Raw genomic sequence first — 18,677 nt, forward strand, 5'->3', positions numbered from 1 at the left:
CAGCATGGCAGGGACTGGAATTAGGGGGTAGGTTCTGTTGTTGGGCTGAGCTTTAAAGGTTGTAATAGAGCAAGGAGGGGACAGGAGGAGGCATGAACAGAGGATGCTGCAGCACTCAGTACTGGGTCCCATGCTCTTTAACTTGTTCATTAATAATCTGGAGTTGGGAGTAAGCAGTGAAGTGGCCAAGTTTGCAGATGACACTAAATTGTTCAGGGTGGTAAGAACCAGAAAGGATTGTGAGGCACTCCAAAGGGATCTGTTGAGGCTGGGTGAGTGGGCATCAACGTGGCAGATGAGGCTCAATGTGGCCAAGTGCAAAGTAATGCACATTGGGGCCAAGAATCCCAGCTACAAATACAAGTTGATGGGTTGTGAACTGGCAGACTGACCAAGAGAGATCTTGGGGTTGTGGTAGATAACTCACTGAAAATGTCAAGACAATGTGCGATTGCAATAAAAAAGGTCAATGCCATGCTGGGAATTATTAGGAAGGGAATTGAAAACAAATCAGCCAGTATAATGCCCCTGTATAAATCAATAGTGCAGTCTCATTTGGAATACAATTCTGGTCACCGCACCTCAAAAAGGATATTATAGCATTGGAAAACGTCCAGAAAAGGACAACTAGAATGATTAGAGGGTTTGAAACACTTCCCCTAGCATAGCCAGCTTTAAGAGGGGATTGAATAAAAATATGGAGCAGAGGTCCATCAGTGGCTATTAGCCACAGTGTGTGTATATATATGTGTGTGTGTGTGTGTGTGTGTATAATATATATGTGTGTGTGTGTGTACACATGCACACACACATATATTAGCCACTGTGTGACACAGAGTGTGGATGGGCCATTGGCCTGATCCAACATGGCTTCTCTTATGTTCTTATAATGTCCTGGGAATAAAATAAATTCTGTGGGAGGAGCTGGATCTGTGTCACCATGTGAAACCTGGCAGTAAGGCTTGTGTACAGTCTCCAGTGCCTTTATTCTGCTCACAAAAGGAATGTAAGGACATCTTCCCCCAAGCCTACTTCAGGCTCCCACCCTGCAGGCATCTTGAACAAACACCCAGTCTTCTACAACTACTATAGTCACTATAGTCCCCCGTCTTCCCAACACACACTCCCAGTAGTCAAGCAAGTATTACGTACTGAGTTCCCTGAAAGTTCATTTTTAAGAGAATCGTGCAATGACTAAAATTAGCTTTTGCCTGCTTAATTTGATCACACACAAAAATTTACATTGTTTCTTTAAAAGAGCATAAAGTGGTTTCTCCAAGATAGTTAATGAATATTATGTTCTACCACTTTGTTTGTTTCAGGGAATCCTTGTTGCTCTTAAATTTGTTGATAATCAGACAGATGCATGGATCTGGAAACCATCAATTCTTCTTGAAGTTCAGATGGTATTTTTTTCACTTTGAACCTTTTCATCATCCTCTTGTTCAAATTGTCTTTGACAGAGCTTTTTTTTGTAGTGGAAACTCCTTTGCATATTAGGCCACACACCCCTAATGTAGCCAATCCTCCAAGTAGGTCCTGTAAGAAGAGTCCTGCTACAAAAAAAGCCCTGGTCATTGTACTGTAAAACATCTGAGTGACCAGGTCTCACGTTATGGTTGGACGTGATATAGCAACTGGATATTGCAGAGCTGGGGAAAAGTACAGAAAAGGGCAACCAAAATGATTAAATAGCTGAAGCATCTTTCCTATGAGGAAAGTCTGAAGTGCTTGGGACGTTTCATTTGCACAAGAGATAGAAAGAGTGGAGAAGGAATTTTTCTCCCTCTGCCAATGAAGTTGATGTGCAATATGTTCAGGACAGATAAAAGGAAATATTTCTTCAAAACAAATAATTAAATTGTGGAATTCACTCCTAATGGATATAGTGATGGCCATTGGCATGGTTTTATAAGGGCTTTGGACATTCATGAACAATAGATACACTAAAGGCTACTAGCCATGATGACTAAAGAGAACCTCCACATTCATAGGCTGCTGGTTGTTGTTGGTGGCTACGTGAAATAGAATACTGTGTGATGGACTGCTGGTCTGATCCAGCAGGGTTCTTTTCTGTTCTCATGTGACTAGACACTAAATAGGTCTGGGTCTGTTCAGTATTTGATTGGGAGATTTCCTGGAAACATTATGTAAGTTGCCTTGAGTTCTATAATGAAAAAGGCATAGAATTAAAAATAAAATGTATCCATTGGTGAATCAGACAGCTAATCTGAAATTAATCTGAAATCTACTGAAACTATGTTGGAAGAAAACCAAACTCTATTGAAGTTTTGCGTATTGGACTGTCCTTCTTAGCAAATATAAAATATATAAAATAGCAGCATTGAGAACAGCTTTGATCTGCACATTACTTTTTTGTTGTTGTTCTGTTCCACAGCGCTCTCCTCTTGATTAGGTGTGTGAAAAAAATTGGTAAAATTCAGATTCAGGGGTATTTGGGGACAAAGATATTCAGGTTACTGAATATCCGCAGATACCAGATTTGGTGCCTGAATCTGATTTGGGAGATATTTGGCTATTCCAGAATATTCCAGAAGTCAATGGCAAAACATAGGGTGTAATGTCGGCAGGCTGGGGGAGGGGTTTTGAGGGAGAGACACCAAATTTGCAATGTAGCTGCAGGAGTCTGTCCCCCAGAGAACCCCCAAGTTTAAAAAAGATTGGACCAGGGAGTTCAATTTTAGGAACCCACAATTGTTTCCTATGATTGGAAAAACTAACTTGTGCAGCATTGCCCGCTTCGGGGGGGGGGGGGGTGTCTCTGTTTTGTGGGGTTGCCATCTGGTGCCCTCTCTATCATGTCCCCCTAGCACTGTGCTTGCTGTTCCTGAGGAACCCCTTCAGGTAACCATCCCTCACTACTGGATCACCCAGCTTTGCTGTCTTCTGTATGGATCCTTGAGTTTTTTTTTTTGCGGTGTTGGGTTTTAGCTGGAGAGCTCAGGGGGCACTCTACCAAGTTGAGTAACTCCCCCCCCAGCACATCTTCCAGCTCCCTGAAAGGGGGGCTTCATTTCCCTGCTGCCCAACTACCCTGGTACCTTCTATACTGTGGATCCCTGGGGTTTTTTTTTGGGGGGGGGGTGTAGGCTCATGGCACTGGGGTGGCATACCCTTGGGGGACTCTCCCAAATGGAGAAAGCCCCCCCCCAATTTGACCCCCTGGGCCATGGGAGGGCTGTGATCTCTCCTTTCCCCCCATTCTGTCTCCTCCAGATTTTGTGGTCCCTGGGGTGGGCTGATGCCTTCCCTGAGCCCTCTGACTTTTTGCTGTGGGTTTTGACCAGGCCCATTTTGGAAGCTCCCCTTCCTTCACTAGAGCCATTTTTGTCTTTTTTCCTGCCTCATTGCACCTCTGGCATCCCCTGTGGTTGTGGCACACTCTCTTTGTGGCACAGTCCCCTTGGCTGTGGTCTTGCAGGGCCTCCCATTCCCTAGATATCACAAGGGGTGGGAGAAGCCCTTGTGCACTGGACTGCTGTTGTTAGGGCTGCTGGCCCTTTAATACCTGGAGCAATCTCTGCCCCACCTGCCTAATGCTGAGTTGCCAACTCACTGAGCTGGCAGGCATAGCCCAGCAGCAACACCAGCCTTGTGAAGGTGCATATGCATTTGCAAATGCAGGGCTGCAATCGGTTGTTGTGGACCCCTCTCCCCCTCCCACCTTGATCCCAGATAAGTGAAGGAAGAGGCAGAAAAGGCCCAGAAATGGCAGGAAAGGAGGTAAGTGCACTCCCTTTAACTTTTAAATCCCCTTTCCCAATGCTATTTGGGTAGCTGTATTTGGCTCCTAAATAACATTGGAGATTCTGATTTGGTTGTATTTGGTACCAAATGGAACAGAATCTACTGGTATTTGGGTTTTATTCAGTTTGGCCAAACTGAATGCACACCGCTACTCCTGATCTCCTCCACTTCTACTTTAATATGGGGAAATAATTAGCTAATAATTGGTTAATTATACAGAGCTTGCAGGTTAATAGATTATATAAAATTAATATAGTTAATAAAAATATATATATATATAGACATCTTGGCAATCTGCAGTTAACAGCATGAATGGACACTAACAACATGGAGAGTGAGTGCACACTTTCCACTCCCTTGCTCAGTATACCTTATAAAATCAGGTGGAAGATTTCGAAAGCAAACATTGTACTAGTGTCATGCAATGGCTTGTGCTGACTACATGTTCCAAACTGGTTTCATCCGTGACCCTCTTGAAGTACAGACAGGGCCGGCACTAGACTGTCTGGTGTCCCAGGCAAGACTAACTTCTGGTGCCTCCCCACCAACTCAAGTCAAACATGGCGGGGGGGGGGGAGAGGTTGAGGCAAGGTGGTTACCCAAGAGATCAGCTCTAGTAACCACACCAGTCAAGCTTACTTGCCTGCAGCCTCTGCCCTAATTCAAAAAGCCACCCCAGGCTCGACATCATGCCTCCCCTCTCAGCCCCCACCCCACCCCACCCCCAAGCACCTACCTCCTCCAGCCTGTTGCTGCTGTGCTCATGCTCCTTGGGCAGGTTTTGCAATGGCCAGGAGTGCCAGTCGAGTGCGGAGGAGTTAACAAACGGCCTGTATTTGTCAGTCTCAACCCTGCAGCTTTCCCTTTACTGCATTCTCCCTCTCTTCCCTTGCTGTGCTTCTCCAGGTGAGAGGTTGTAAATAGTGAGTGGCGGCGGTGCAGAGAAAGGCAGCCTCACTGCTGTCGCCATTGAGCTCACCCAACAACCAGAAAGAAGCTTTTAATCAGGAAAAGAAAGACTGCCAAAACATGTCTCTCCACCTGGAACTTTAGGCATTTTGCATGATCCTCCATCTATGCGAATAGAGAACTGCCATTACTTATATTTAATTTTTTAATCAATATTTTTCCCTTGGGCTTTGATGCAAGTAAGATGCCAGTGCCCAGGGAGTTCTCTAGGTCAATTAGGAGCATCCGAGAATGTAAGGTTGGAGGATTAGCCCCCAGCATTTCAGGAGCGACATGCAATTGCTAAGCAAACAAAGTAGTCTTTTAAATGTAAAACATAGCAGGAAATTTAATGGCCATTCCTGGGGAGAGGAAAGAGGCTTCCAAAAAGATTTTTAGCTTCCTTTTGTTTGGAAGGGCAATGTGTGGCCAAGGACTCCCAACAAGTTGCAGCTGCTGCCGGGGCTCTGCACAGCCTGCGCTTGCCTGCAATTTCCATGCGAGGTGGGGAGTGAACAGGTTGGCTCAGGCTTGAAGTGGGGCCAGCACAGCCCCCCCCCCATCATCATCATCATCATCTCCAGGGGAACTGGCCAGGTAATCCCCGCCCACTGCAAACTTTTGCTGCCCCTCGGTGGATGTTTTCCCCCCACCCCTGTGCCCTCTTTTTTCCTTTTATTCCAACAAAGGTAAGGGGGGGGGAGGAAAGAAGCTTCCAATGTGATTTTTAGCCTCGTTCAAAAGGGCAATGAGTGGCCAAGGCTCAAGGGCTGCCAACAAGCTGCAGCTAGGGCCCCACACAGCTCATGCTTCCTGACTTCTCTGCAATTTGTGTGCAAATTGTGGGGAGAGGCTCAGGCTTGGGGTGGGCCGAGCTGAGGTGGCACAGCTCCCCGCTCTGCATCATTGTCTCCAGGGGAACTGGCCAGTCAATTACCACCCGCTGCCAGTTGCAAACTTCCACTAGCCCTTGATGGGTGTCTCTGCCCACTCCCTCCTCCTTTTTGCTTCATGAGAGGCGCACGCCTGCAGGCCGCTGCTGGCCTGCCCAGGCATTGACAGCCCCACATGATTTTACCCACTGATCAGCTGATCGGCAGGGGGGCACCTTTAGATAGCCCGGAGTGCGGCGCTCCACCGCAGGTTCTGGGGGTTGAAATAGACCAGGAGGGAGGGAAGAGGAGGCTTTGGAGTACTAGGGAGAAGGCAAACTAGGCATTTGTGTAGGGGGGAGGGACCCACCCTGCCAGCACCCTAGGCAACTGCCTAGTTTGCCTAGTGGGCAAGCTGGGCCTGAGTGCAGATGGGGGAGTCAGTGTGGGTGGAAGACAGCTTGACTATATGTAGGTTGCAAGGTTTGAATAGGAGATGCATGCTCAGTGCCAGATTAACAAATGTCTTTTGCTTTAAGATGAGAGAACTGAGACATGAGAATCTAGTAATCTTCTATGGAATATGCCCCCAAGCTCCAAACAGCTGCATTGCAATGCACTACTGCAAGAAGGGAAGCATAAAGGTGAGGAGTTTGTATCAAGGGTTAGAGCAATTCTTATACTTAGTTCAGCAGGTTGTCTAACCTTATCCCAAATAGTGTTCCTGATTAAAACTATTCTGGGCTTTGCACTGTAAAACACTGTAAAACAAATCAGCCAGCATCATAATGCCCCTGTATAAATTAATGGTGCAGTCTCATTTGGAGTACTGTGTACAATTCTGGTCACCACACCTCAAAAAAGATATTATAGCATTGAAAAAAAGTCCAGAAAAGGGCAACTAGAATAATTACAGAGTTGGAACACTTTTCCTTTGAAGAAGGGTTAAGAAGCTTGGGACTCTTTAGCTTGGAGAAACGTTGAGGTGTGACATGATAGAGGTTTACAAGATTATGCATGGGATAAAGAAGATAAAGAAAGAAGTACTCTTCTCTCTTTCTCACAATACAAGAACTTGTGGGCACTCAATGAAATTGCTGAGCAGTCAGGTTAGAACGGATAAAAGAAATACTTCTTCACCCAAAGAGTGATTAACACATGGAATTCACTGCCACAGGAGGTGGTGGCAGCTACAAGCATAGACAGCTTTAAGAGGGGATTGGATAGACATAAGTAGCAGTGGTGCATCAGTGGCTATTAGCCACAGGGTATTGATGGAACTCTCTGTCTTAGGCAGTGATGCTCTGTATTCTTGGTACTCGGGAGGCACAGTGGGAGGACTTCTAGTGTCCTGACCCCACTGATGGACCTCCTGATGGCATCTGGGGGGTTTTTGGCCATTGTGTGACACAGAGTGTTGGACTGGATACGCCATTGGCCCGATCCAACATGGCTTTTCTTATAGTCTTATGTTCTTATGCTTTGCCATAGATAAGGAACTGCATCATGTCTAATGGATTTCCCCACAGTATTTCTAATTGGAGTTGCCAGGCCCAGCATAGCAATCAGAAGGAGACAGGGGGGAGTGGGGCCATGGGGATGACCATCAGAAGTTACAGCACACCTCTCCATGAATCATTGAATAGTTTTTGGATTTACCATAGAGTTCCAGTCAATTCCTGCTGCCAGAGAACAATTTTTAACATTTTTTTTGTCCTGTTGCTGCTTTGAATTACAACAGGAAATGCCATCTTGTGGCATGGAGCTGGCAACCCTATTTCTAAGATATCAGTTCAGACATCAGATTCCCCCCCCCCTTTTTTTTTCTTAAATGTATGTCAATTGCTGTTTGAGTGGTAAGCTGGTATGTTGTGCAGTGAGTAAATGAGTTTATGAGTTAATACTCCATTAGAAGCAAAAAAGGGACAAGGTACAGTTGTGTGATTCTGTTGGAGGCAAAACAGAAAATGCATTGGTGCTGGACAAATAAACGCCAAGTTACATGAAACAGTAATGGAAGCACACATGTAGAAAAGATGGAATGAATCAGCAGTGTCACACACACACAGCATTTCGACAAATAAGAATTTATAAATTATTGTTTTTCCAGGATGTTTTGATGCATTCTGATATTGAATTGGATTGGATATTCAAAATCTCCTTTGCTTATGATATAGTCAATGTGAGTATGCTTGTGATGGAATTGCTTTCTTATAGAAGATGAAATTGAAAACAAAATTATTGCTTAGAGCTTGGATGTTGAAAAAAAGCCAGAATGAGCTATAATCATGTATATTCACATGGCTGAAATGAAGTGCTCTGGGGGTGGGGGGGAGGCTTCATGTTTTACATCAGGTTGTTAGAACATTAAACTACTTCAGCTCCTGTAGAAAATTTCTGAGCAGGATAGATTGCACATTGCATAAGTGATAAACATTAGACCACTTCAGAACTGGCTATCTGCTGGCCTTCTGAACACAACTGAAACTACTGCTTTTAATGCCTTTTAAGCTTAAATGTATTACACCTGTATATTGTAATCTCTCTTCTCTCCTATGTCATTTCATGCCTTCTTGATTACTCAATTTATGCAACATATTCAGACCTCAAGAGTACACAGAGAGAGAGACTCTCAATGGGTAACCTTCAGTTTTGGACTCTTGCTTGCAAATATGCTAGCATTGGGCTAGTTCTCTGTCTGAGTTAACTGGGAGACACATTTCTGGCTGTAAATTTTTGTGTTGTTCACCCCTTTGTGATGACATTTTTGAAGACTGTACTAATTCATGGGAACCTACCTTCCAGAAGTCAGACAGATAACAGAAAGTATCTTTAGAACAAATTTTAAGTCCATTGGCACCTTTAAGACAAAAAAGTTTGATTCTTGATATAAGCTTTCCTTGTTTGACAGGCTATTAACAGTTTTGGTTACAGATCAGCCACAGGGAAACAATCTCAAAACTAGTCAGCATGACAGAAAGGGGGAAACTGGTGATCAAGGCATGGTAGAAGTTTGGCTTATGCTTTTGAGAAGAAACTGGGAGGCATAAATCAGAGGCAGACATGATTGATTTCTAATGCAGCAGGGGCAGTCAACATGTCTACATCTGATTTATGGCTTGCTAATTTATGTCTTTGGATAGGTAGCAAGTCACAGAGAGCAGAGATAGGTTAATATTCCCAGAAGGTGGGGAGTCTGGGCATTTCCAGCGCTCGTTTCATCTTCAAAGGAGGATTAATTGGAACCAGACCTGGTAACAACCAGTAGGCAACTTGATAGCCCAGAACTTCTATGACATTGCTGGGACTGACTGTTTACTACTGTTCAACCATGTCACCCCATGAAAGCTAATGTGGTATTGGGGTTAGAGCTTCAGACTAAGATCTGGGAGACCCAGGTTTGAATCACTGCTCTGCCATGGAAGCTCACAGGGCGACTGTGGCCAGTTGCATATTTTCAGCTTAATTTACTTCACAGGTTAATTGTGAAGATAAAATGGTGGACAAAAGAATGATGTAGACTGCTTTGGGTCCCATTGCAGAGAAAGTTGGGGTATAGTGAAGTAATTAAGTAATAAATATAGCGGGGAGCAGATAAAATATTAGTTTGTTGGTGGGAGGGAAGGACAAAAGGGAGTAGGGAAAGGTGAGTCTATAGCAGCTGCCAGGAGGAGAATAAAAGGAAATAGTATTGGGGAAGGGATACAGGGGAAAGTGAGGAGCCCCCTGTAAATCCTTGTGGGTTCTCCACCATACAGCTGGGACTGGCAGCCAGCACTGCACACTTCAGCTCAGCTTGGCTGCTGGCATTGCACAACTTTGCTGCAGTTTTCCTGGGTAGATTGCCAGGGAAAAGAAGGAAGGCAAGCTGAAGATGAGGGGGGCGGGGGCAGATAAAGGAAGGTTGGCTGATGGGTTTGAAGGACAGAAAAAGTGGGGAAAGGGGAGTGGTTATGGGGGCCCTGTGGTGCAGAGTGGTAAGCTGCAGTATTGCAGTCCAAGCTCTGCTCACTACCTGAGTTTGATCCTGGAAGAAGCTGGGTTCAGGTAGCTGGCTCAGGGTTGACTCAGCCTTCTATCCATCTGAGGTCCGTAAAATGAGTACCCAGCTTGCTGCAGGTGAAGTGTAGATAATTGGGGAAGGAAATGGCAAACCACCCTGTAAAATGTCTGCCATGAAAACGTGATGTGACGTTACCCCAGAGTCGGAAACGACTGGTGCTTACACAGGGGTCTACCTTTACCTTTTTTATGGGGGCTTTTAGGGAAGGGGAAATGCAGTGTCCCTACAAGTCCTTGTAGGTTCCCTGCCTGTTTCTGTATGAATATCTAAATAATTCTGCTGGTTCAGCTGAACTTATGACCTCAAGGAACAATAGAGTGGCAGCTATTGGGAGACCCTGAGCTGTAGTAAAAACCACAGTTTACCACATTCAACACAGTGAAATGCAGTTGCATTTTTATATTAAAATGTTATGCTACCTGTCACAATAAATCTGAGGAATTAATTAAATACAAATCAAGGCTGAGGCATTGCTATTTATGCAGTATTTTGGTCATATGTACTTTTTGGAGATTTTCTTGCATACACTGTGGCGATTTTGTGTTTGTTCATTTTTAGGGTATGTTATTCATCCACAATAGCCCCCTGAATTCTCATGGCAACTTAAAATCTACCAACTGCTTAGTGGACAGTCGCATGCAGGTGAAGCTAAGTGGATTTGGGCTATGGGAATTTAAGTACGGAATGAAAACCAGGATAATAACAAAGAATACTAAGTACGAAGGTAAAGAGCTACATACTTAAGAGTTCCACAAAACACAGCCACTACCATTTCAGAACATTGCTGTTGAGAATGCATCCACATTGGCAGTGGAATTTCCACATAGAGGTTTTCTGTTAGATTTCCTGCCAGCCACATTCCCCTGCATTTCCTTGCATTGTACCACTGGAGAAATTTTGGAGGTCTTTTCTTTTTAAAAATGGTAATTGATATAGATTTTTTTAAAAAACCCTCAGTCGTGTGGTGTGGAATAAGGTGGTGATGAGGGGCTAATAGAAGAAAAATGTGCTGATGGACAGGACTAAAAATGTGCACCTTTTCACACCAACTGTTTGCTAAGTGGCTTGGACTGTGTTCTGTCTGAAAAAACCTGCAGTAAAGCAGGTCTGAAAATGAGCATGCTGAGAACAGGCAAAACCTGGAGAGTGGAAAATTAGAGGACTAAGTTATATGAAGGCCCACCAAAGAGCAGTCTGGTTTGGAAGAAAGGGGGGTGGGGAGGCGTTGCAGTGATTTCCCATTAGATATTCTGGAAAAATTGGCTGTGAAAAAGATGTCCTGCTGACAGCATTACTATTTTCTATGTTGGGACGATCTTACTAGTGGGACCTGCTGTTGACTAAGCAGATTCAAAACAAGCATTTGTAAAGAATGCAAAAGGGGAAATAAAACCATCTGAGAACTATCAAACATACCAGACAAAAAATAATATGATACAACATTATATGTTTTAACAGATAGGATGCATTAACATTTTTTCAAATGTTCACTCTGAATTTGATTCTACCTGGACCTCCTCCCATTTCGGTCTGTGCTGTCTTGTTACTGTAGATCTCTATTGGACAGCCCCTGAATTACTAAGGATGGGGGAATATCCATTCCAAGGCACCCAGAAGGGGGATGTTTACAGCTTTGCTATTATTATGAGGGAAATAATATACAATCATGAAGATGGCCCGTTTGAAGAACTGGAGCAGACTGCAGAAGGTAGAATTTTGCTTACCGCTTTTTGAGCTGTGATTTTTTTTTTCTCCTTCCAGATGGTTGGAAGGATCTGTAAGATCTGAACATTGTTGAAGTGTAGAGCTTAAGTGTGTGAAATGTGGATTCCACACACATCTACTGGCGTAGGAAGCGGGGGCGGGGCACAGGGGCAGTTTCCCTGGGTGCAAAATTCTTAGGGGCACAAATTTCACCTGCAGGTCACTTTTCTGTGAGTACAGAGGAAGAGCCAACCCAGTTTGGACTCTGGGATGGGGGGAGGGGAGGTAAAAAAAGATCTCCCCCAGCTGGCAGGTTTGTGACAGGCGGCCCTAGCCTTTCCTGGGTACCCTTCTCCTCCCCTTCCTCCTCCTCTGCCAGCTATGTGGGGAATTCTTTGCCTTGGGCTCAGACTGGGATCACAGTCCTTGCCTTTGGATCTCAGCCCAGACCTGGTTTCTTTCTTTCTTCTGGCTTTTCTTGCCTCCCAGAGAGCCAGTTTGGTGTAGTGGTTATGTGTGCAGACTCTAATCTGGGAGAACTGGGTTTGATTCCCCACTCTTCCACTTACAGCTGCTGGAATGGCCTTGGGTTAGCCATAGTTATCATAGGAGTTGTCCTTGAAAGTCCCACCTACCCACCCCACCCTCCTCTCAGCCCCACCACCACACAGGGTGTCTGTTGTGGGGGGAGAAGATATAGGAGATTGTAAGCCGCTCTGAGTCTCTGATTCAGAGAGAAAAGTGGGGTATATATCTGCAGTCGTCGTCTTCTTCCTCCTCCTCCCCTGCCCTGGTCCAGTTTGGTATCTTTTCTGTGGCCAGGTGGTGGGTGCTCAGCCTGGAGCCAGGCTCTGGGGCAGTATTGACAGGGGTGGGGATGGCTCAATTGTTCCTTCTCTAAAGTGCATCTTTGTGCTCCCATGGAAGGGTGAGACTGAGAGGTGTTTTCTTAACTTTCTAAGCCTTTTAATGAACTCCATTGAGTCTCTTGCCCCTCCTCTTTTTTGGGGACAGGGGAGATAAAAAGGTCTAAAGAAGAGCTTTCAACTTTGATCCCTGCAATTAGTTCCATGTGACTTTGACTATGAAGGAGGTAGGGCCATCATCCAGCCTGTGAAAGCATGTAGTTGCCTTTAGAGAGACTGAGAGGCTAAACTCACCACTCGTGAGGCTCTCTCTTTTTTGTCTTCAGGTTCCAGTCTTGTGTGGTTTTATTCAGAGGGTCCGTTGCCCTTCTCCCCCCTGCCCCCCATGACTGAGCAGCAGATAGATGTGAATTGTCTGCTTTGAAGTGACTTCCAAAGCTCCTGCTCATGACCCCAGAGTGGATTCAAAGCAGATTTTCCTTCAGGCACCCTATTGGGAAGGCACTCCAAGCGGGAGACAACTAGAGAGAGGGAGGAGGCTGTTGTTTCTCTGCCCGGCTCCTGAGCTCCCCATTGGGGCAGCTGGTCAGTCCTTGCTGCTGGAGACAGGAGAGGGGGGCCCTACAGCCAGCCCAAGGGGAATTGAGGAAGGCTGCCTGGGGAAAAAGCCAAGGCCATTGCCAACCCAGTCCTTCCTCCCTTGCCAGAGGCAGTGCTGGCAGGAGTCATTATGGGCATGGACCTAGAGGCCCAGGCAGCCCTTCTGGTAGATCACTAGCAGAGTTGGGGGTGCAATATTTGACTTGCCCCAGGTGCTGGCAACGCATACTATGCCGCTGCACAGATCTAACTTGGTCCCTGCATCTCAAAGAATTGCAAGAAGTGCTTGTGGTTTTTATTTATAAAATGTGCATGGGATGGAAACAAGGCTGGCTCGCCCAATAGGCAAATTAGGCATTTGCCTAGGGCACTGGGAGGGAGTGCTGAATTGGGCTCTCCCCCCTCCCAGTACCCAAGACAAATGCCTAATTTCCCCCCGCTGCCCCCACTGACTCTGCAGTCACTGTTTGTCTGCTGGCTGGTGGTGGTGGTGGGCCGCCTTCTGTGTCCCCCTGGCCCAAGGGTGCTCTCAGAGGAGCACCACTAGCCTTGGCCCCACCTGCTTTGATGTGGGCATCTCAGTGTTCTCTCTTAAGAGACTGCTGGATGAGGCTTCGCTCCCTCTCCCTTCCAGTTCCAGAAAGGAGGGGGAGCAAAGCCTTGTCCAGCCCTCTCATAAGAGAGAATGCTGAGATGCCTGTGTCGAAGCGGATAGGACCAAGGGAAGTGACGCTCCTCTGAGCACGTGGAGTGGTGGTGGAGTGCAGTGCTGCATTGTGGTGCTGCAGAAAAGAAGAGAAAGGAAGGGAGGAAGGGGGAGGAGGAGGCGTGACTAGGGCCCCAGGGGCTTGGGCCAGTGGGGTGGTAGGCAGTGAGTCTGCCTGGGGTGCTACATGCCCTAGGACTGGCCCTAGATGGAAAATTGCAGTTACCCTTCATCCCTCTGTTCTTCATACTACACTCCTTTACTTAAGATAAACATATTTAGGCCCAAAGGTAGTATCTAATATATATTCAAACACAAAAATGATTATCCTAATAAATAGAGTGATTTAATATATGATAAAAGCTAAGGAGGTACAAGAGTACAGCCAGTGGGTTTGGAAAAGGCCTGGGCCAGAGATGTGGCTTCACAGGTAGACTGAGGCCTCTTGGAGCATTATTTTTTCTCCCTAACGGGGGGAGGAGGTCTGTGCTCACCCACTGCTATTATTATTACCTGCCTTTGAAGCAATGCTAAGCAGATCTACTCAGAATACTAATCAGGTCTATTCAATGAGATGCACTCCCAAGATAGTGTTCTCAGGATTGCATTAGGAGTCCTGACACTAAAGGCTGAAAGATATTAAAATTAAAGGAACTGGAGATGAAATGAATACATTCTGAAATCTGAACATTTGTCAATTCCAGATATAATAAAGACAATCAAGGATCCTAACTGTTCCATTCCATTACGCCCTCCTCTTTCAGCGGAGAAATGTAATGAAAGAATCTTTGTTCTACTGACAGCATGTTGGGATGAATGTCCAGCGAGGAGGCCACCATTTTGCTACACGAAGAAAGAGCTGAGAGAGGCCAGTCCAGAAGGGTGACTCTTTTTCGGCTTGTAGAATCACATCTGCATGATTGTTAGTCAATGGAATATATTAGCCTTTCCATCAAATTGACAAGCTCTGTTACTGAAATAAATAAATAGTTCAAAGAATACATATTAGTATGCTGACTTGAATTCTGTGACAAAAGGAAAGCAGGATTTAAATGTAATGAAAAAATATAAATTGTTAGTACTCACATATGGCTGCCTCCTTGACCAGTAAATGTCAATTTAACTAATAGTGAATTGGAAGAAAAAAAACCAGGTTTTTTTTTATTATTTTTATTTTACCCCATTTATACCTGCCTTTCTCCCCAATGGGGATCCAAAGTGTCTTACATTGCTCTCCTCTCCTTCATTTACCTCACAACAATCCTGTGAGGTAGGTTAGGCTGAGAGTGTATGTCTGGTTCAAGTTCACTCAACAAGTTTCTATTTCATAGTGGGGATTTGAACCTGTGTCTCCAAGATCCTAATCCGGTGCTCTAACCATTACAGCGCAGCGGCTGTCTAATCAGATCACAGGAAAAAAACATTGGCTTGATACTGCCAACAGTTTAGAACTATTCACAGTACCAGAATCAGTCAGTATTGTGTACTGTAATGTGATTGTGGAGTATTGTGGAAAGCCATTTGATGTGATCAGAGTGTTAGAGTAGGACCAGTGTGACTTGAGTTTAGGCTGTGAAATTCACTGTAGGGATGCCAACCTCCATGTGGGACCTCCATTTGGGGAGGGACGGTGGCTCAGTGGTAGAGCATCTGCTTGGGAAGCAGAAGGTCCCAGGTTTAATCCCTGGCATCTCCAAAAAAGGGTCCAGGCAAATAGGTGTGAAAAACCTCAGCTTGAGACCCTGGAGAGCTGCTGCCAGTCTGAGAAGACAATACTGACTTTGATGGACCAGAGGTCTGATTCAGTATAAGGCAGCTTCATATGTTCATATGTTCATGACCTGAGGATCCCCAGACTATGGAGACCAGTTCCCCTGGAGAAAATGACTGCTTTAGAGGGTGGACTCTGGAGCATTCTACTCCACTGAGATCCCTGTCGTCCCCAAGCTCCATCTCCAAATCTCCAGGAGTTTTCCTACCTGAATCTGGCCACCCTACCCCCCTATCCCCCACTAATGGCCAGGGATGTCCTGGCAACACTTTTACTGGGTAACCTTTGGACAGTTATTCTCTCTTAGTCTAAGCTACCCCACAGAGTTGTTCTAAGATTATAATGAGAAGAAAGCTATGCATGCTGCCCTCAGCTCCTTGAAGAAAGGGCAGAATGCAAAGTGATATTATCTTTTATCTGATTATTGCTGCCAATGTCAATGATTCATTAGGGTATAAAATCTCTCATGGGAACATATGAGCTTTTATTTGCCAGAATATTGCAAAATATGATGAATAAATCCAAGTATTTACTTTTAGCCAGTTCCTGACAGAATTATCAAGACATGTTAATAGGCATGTTAAAGAAAAACTGATGAGCTCATGGCACAAAAAAGCAGTTCCAGAAACCACATTGTTTCCTTTTAGAAACAATACGATGCCCTTTGGTAGAAAGGGTAGATGACTATTGTTTTCTTGAATATTTATTGTCTACAAATTTCCAAAAGCCATTTCAGCATCTTGGACAACATGGTGAATAAATTAGAAAAATATGCAAATCATCTGGAGGAAGTGGTTGAAGCAAGGACAACCCAGCTGGTGGCCGAGAAAAAGAAGACAGAGAAACTTCTATCAGCCATGCTGCCTGGGTAATTAACACCCTTTAGCGTCCTCAAGTTCATCTTTAGTAGAAAATGTACAAAAATGTATGACACTATAAAATAGGCCCTGCCAAGGAACAAAGGTCTGGCTCTCAATATATTGCAGTGCTCCCTGCCCCCACCCCCTGCCAGGGTCAGTTCCCTTGCTAGGCAAACTAGGTGGTTGCCTAGGGTGCCGGCAGGTTGGGGGTGACAAATTCGGCTTCCCCCCTCCCCACAGGCAAATTGCCTTGTTTGCCCCCCCGTGCATCCTCCTCCCTTTCTTCCCCACCCCATGTCAGTTTCAATGCTGGAACCAGCTCTAGCACCAAGTTCTGGCTATCTAAAGTCCCCCCCTTGCCGATCGCTCCATCGACGGGTAAAACTGCACTGTGGGGCCAAGCTTACAGTTTGTCAGGACCAGTGTCCTGAAAGGGCGGCCTCGCTGTCGCTGACTCCTCCCCTCCCCACTTCCTGGATGGGAGAGGAGTGAGCGGCAATGAGGCTGCCCTTTGAGGATGCTGGTCCTGACAAACTGTGAGCGTGGCCCTGCAGTGCAGTTTTACTTGTCGCTCAATCCATCGGTGGGGGGAGCTTTAGATAGCTGGAACGCGGTGCTAGAGCTGGTTCTGGCATTGAAACTGACATGGAATGGGGATGGGGGGAGGTACGGAGCCATGGAGAGGGCATGGGGGTGCTGCAGGGGGCGCCAGACAGCAAGTCTGCCTAGGGCACCATGGGGCATCGGCTGCCCCTGCCCCCTGCAGACACTGCAACTCAACAAAATGCTGAAAGACCTCTTGCTAACAAGAACAAAATAAAAAACAATGTGATAATGACAAGAATACAAACCATTATCACAGCGAACACTGTAATAACATAAGGACAATTATATATATATATATATATATATATATATATATATATATATATATATATATATATATATATACACATTTAGCTTTGTTAACTCTGTTTTGGAGCCTAGGGAGGGCAGGGCTTGTGGAGAGGAGGTACTCATTGGCATATAATGCCATAGAATCCTTCTTCAAAAGCAAATGTTTGGAGTCATGTCACTAATTCCAACAAAAGCTGTAAAATGGCAATAGTATTCTGAAAACCAGCTATGAATTTCTTCTGAGGTGATGCAGAGTAGACGGAGAACATTTTTTTTAATCTCCCCCCCCCCCCCCACTTCTGTTCCAGCTTCATAGGAGAACAGCTTGTTGCTGGAAGATCAGTGGAACCTGAGAGCTTTGATTCAGTCACCATTTTTTTCTCAGACATTGTTGGCTTCACCAAGTTGTGTTCTCTTAGCTCTCCACTGCAAGTTGTTAATCTTCTCAATGACTTATACAGTCTGTTTGACAACATCATTGAAACCTTTGATGTCTACAAAGTAAGGAAAATAGCATTGATTGTAAGGAACAAAAAGGACTGGTGTTAAGGACTTCCAGCTTATTTTATTGCTATTAATCTGTGACCTGGTTGGACCATGTCATATGTAGGATTGGCAACTCTGGATTTGGAAATTCCTGAAGATTTGGGTCTGGAGCCTGGGGTGGGCAGGGTTCGGGGAGGGAATGCCATAGATCTATCCTCCAAAGCAATCATTTTCTCGATGTGAACTGATCAGTCTGAAGATCAGTCACAGTTCCAGGAGATCCCCAGGCCCCAGGTTGGCAATTCTACATGTATGACTTCATTTCATAAAGGGAAACATCACAAAACAGAAAACATAGTGTGGGAAGAATTTTATGTCCCATCAAAACTACTTCCGTCCCTTGTGCTGAGGCAGAATATGGTACTTCATACTAAATTCTCCTATGCTGTAGTCAGATAACAAGCTTAGAGTGTTTTGGCTGTGTCTCTAATTTCATCATTTTTTTTTGGTGCTGGGTGTCTAAACATCCACCCTTAACCTGCTGCTCTATGTACTCACTCTGTGGTTGACCTTTAAAATTACTGTTGTGCAGTAATCATGGAGTGGTTGGTCAGCATCCTTTTTTGTTTGTTTTTCATGCATGTGCATAAGAGCGTGTTCAAAGAACCAGCTCCTTTTTGACAGCTCTGCAATTTCTCTGGCCAAGTACTGTGATTATTGGTTCCTATCCTATACAACTATATTTTCCAAATCATTCCCTTTCCCTCCTGATCTTACTCTTTTTCCCACTCATTTCTTAAGGAAGTTTCACACTTTTCTCTCCTCATAGAGCTTTCCTGCCAGAGCAGTATTATGAAGTGGCTTGGAGTGAAGTTCTGAGGGAGGAGCTCTGGTTACCAATATGGGAGCCTAAATAGGAACTATATTCAGTGCCGTCCCACCCCAAGGAATGGCAGAAAGGGTCATTTTTCTCAATTTTCTCACTCTGAAATACCTCCCATGGGCTCCTGATCACAACAAAATTGCGGCAAAGAAGCACACAAGTGGTGATTCACAACCCTGGCATGAAGATCTGATAATGACTGGATCTGATTTTGAGGGGGAGGGAAACGTTCAGTCTTCCTAAATGGATTGAC

At 45.1% G+C, this 18,677-nt stretch overlaps 3 protein-coding genes across 3 annotated transcripts in view; 1 reads left to right on the forward strand and 2 right to left on the reverse strand.

The window, feature by feature from the left end:
• The window catches only part of TECTB (tectorin beta), a 174,909-nt gene that overhangs the window by 115,570 nt on the left and 40,662 nt on the right, over positions 1–18,677 (reverse strand). The window lies entirely within an intron of this gene.
• Positions 1–18,677, reverse strand: part of ACSL5 (acyl-CoA synthetase long chain family member 5) — a 214,804-nt gene that overhangs the window by 86,582 nt on the left and 109,545 nt on the right. The gene's annotated exons all lie outside the window — the stretch shown is intronic.
• LOC132574312 (guanylate cyclase 2G-like) overlaps positions 1–18,677 on the forward strand; it is a 69,754-nt gene that overhangs the window by 34,933 nt on the left and 16,144 nt on the right. The window contains exons 11-18 of the mRNA XM_060242673.1: positions 1,323–1,406; positions 6,128–6,232; positions 7,699–7,770; positions 10,210–10,375; positions 11,204–11,359; positions 14,232–14,409; positions 16,026–16,166; positions 17,364–17,556. Of these exons, the coding sequence (XP_060098656.1) occupies positions 1,323–1,406; positions 6,128–6,232; positions 7,699–7,770; positions 10,210–10,375; positions 11,204–11,359; positions 14,232–14,409; positions 16,026–16,166; positions 17,364–17,556 (1,095 nt within the window). The remainder of the gene's footprint in view (positions 1–1,322; positions 1,407–6,127; positions 6,233–7,698; positions 7,771–10,209; positions 10,376–11,203; positions 11,360–14,231; positions 14,410–16,025; positions 16,167–17,363; positions 17,557–18,677) is intronic.

This window comes from Heteronotia binoei, chromosome 6, assembly GCF_032191835.1.
Source record: "Heteronotia binoei isolate CCM8104 ecotype False Entrance Well chromosome 6, APGP_CSIRO_Hbin_v1, whole genome shotgun sequence".
In the NCBI taxonomy this organism is placed as follows: Eukaryota; Metazoa; Chordata; class Lepidosauria; order Squamata; family Gekkonidae; genus Heteronotia; species Heteronotia binoei.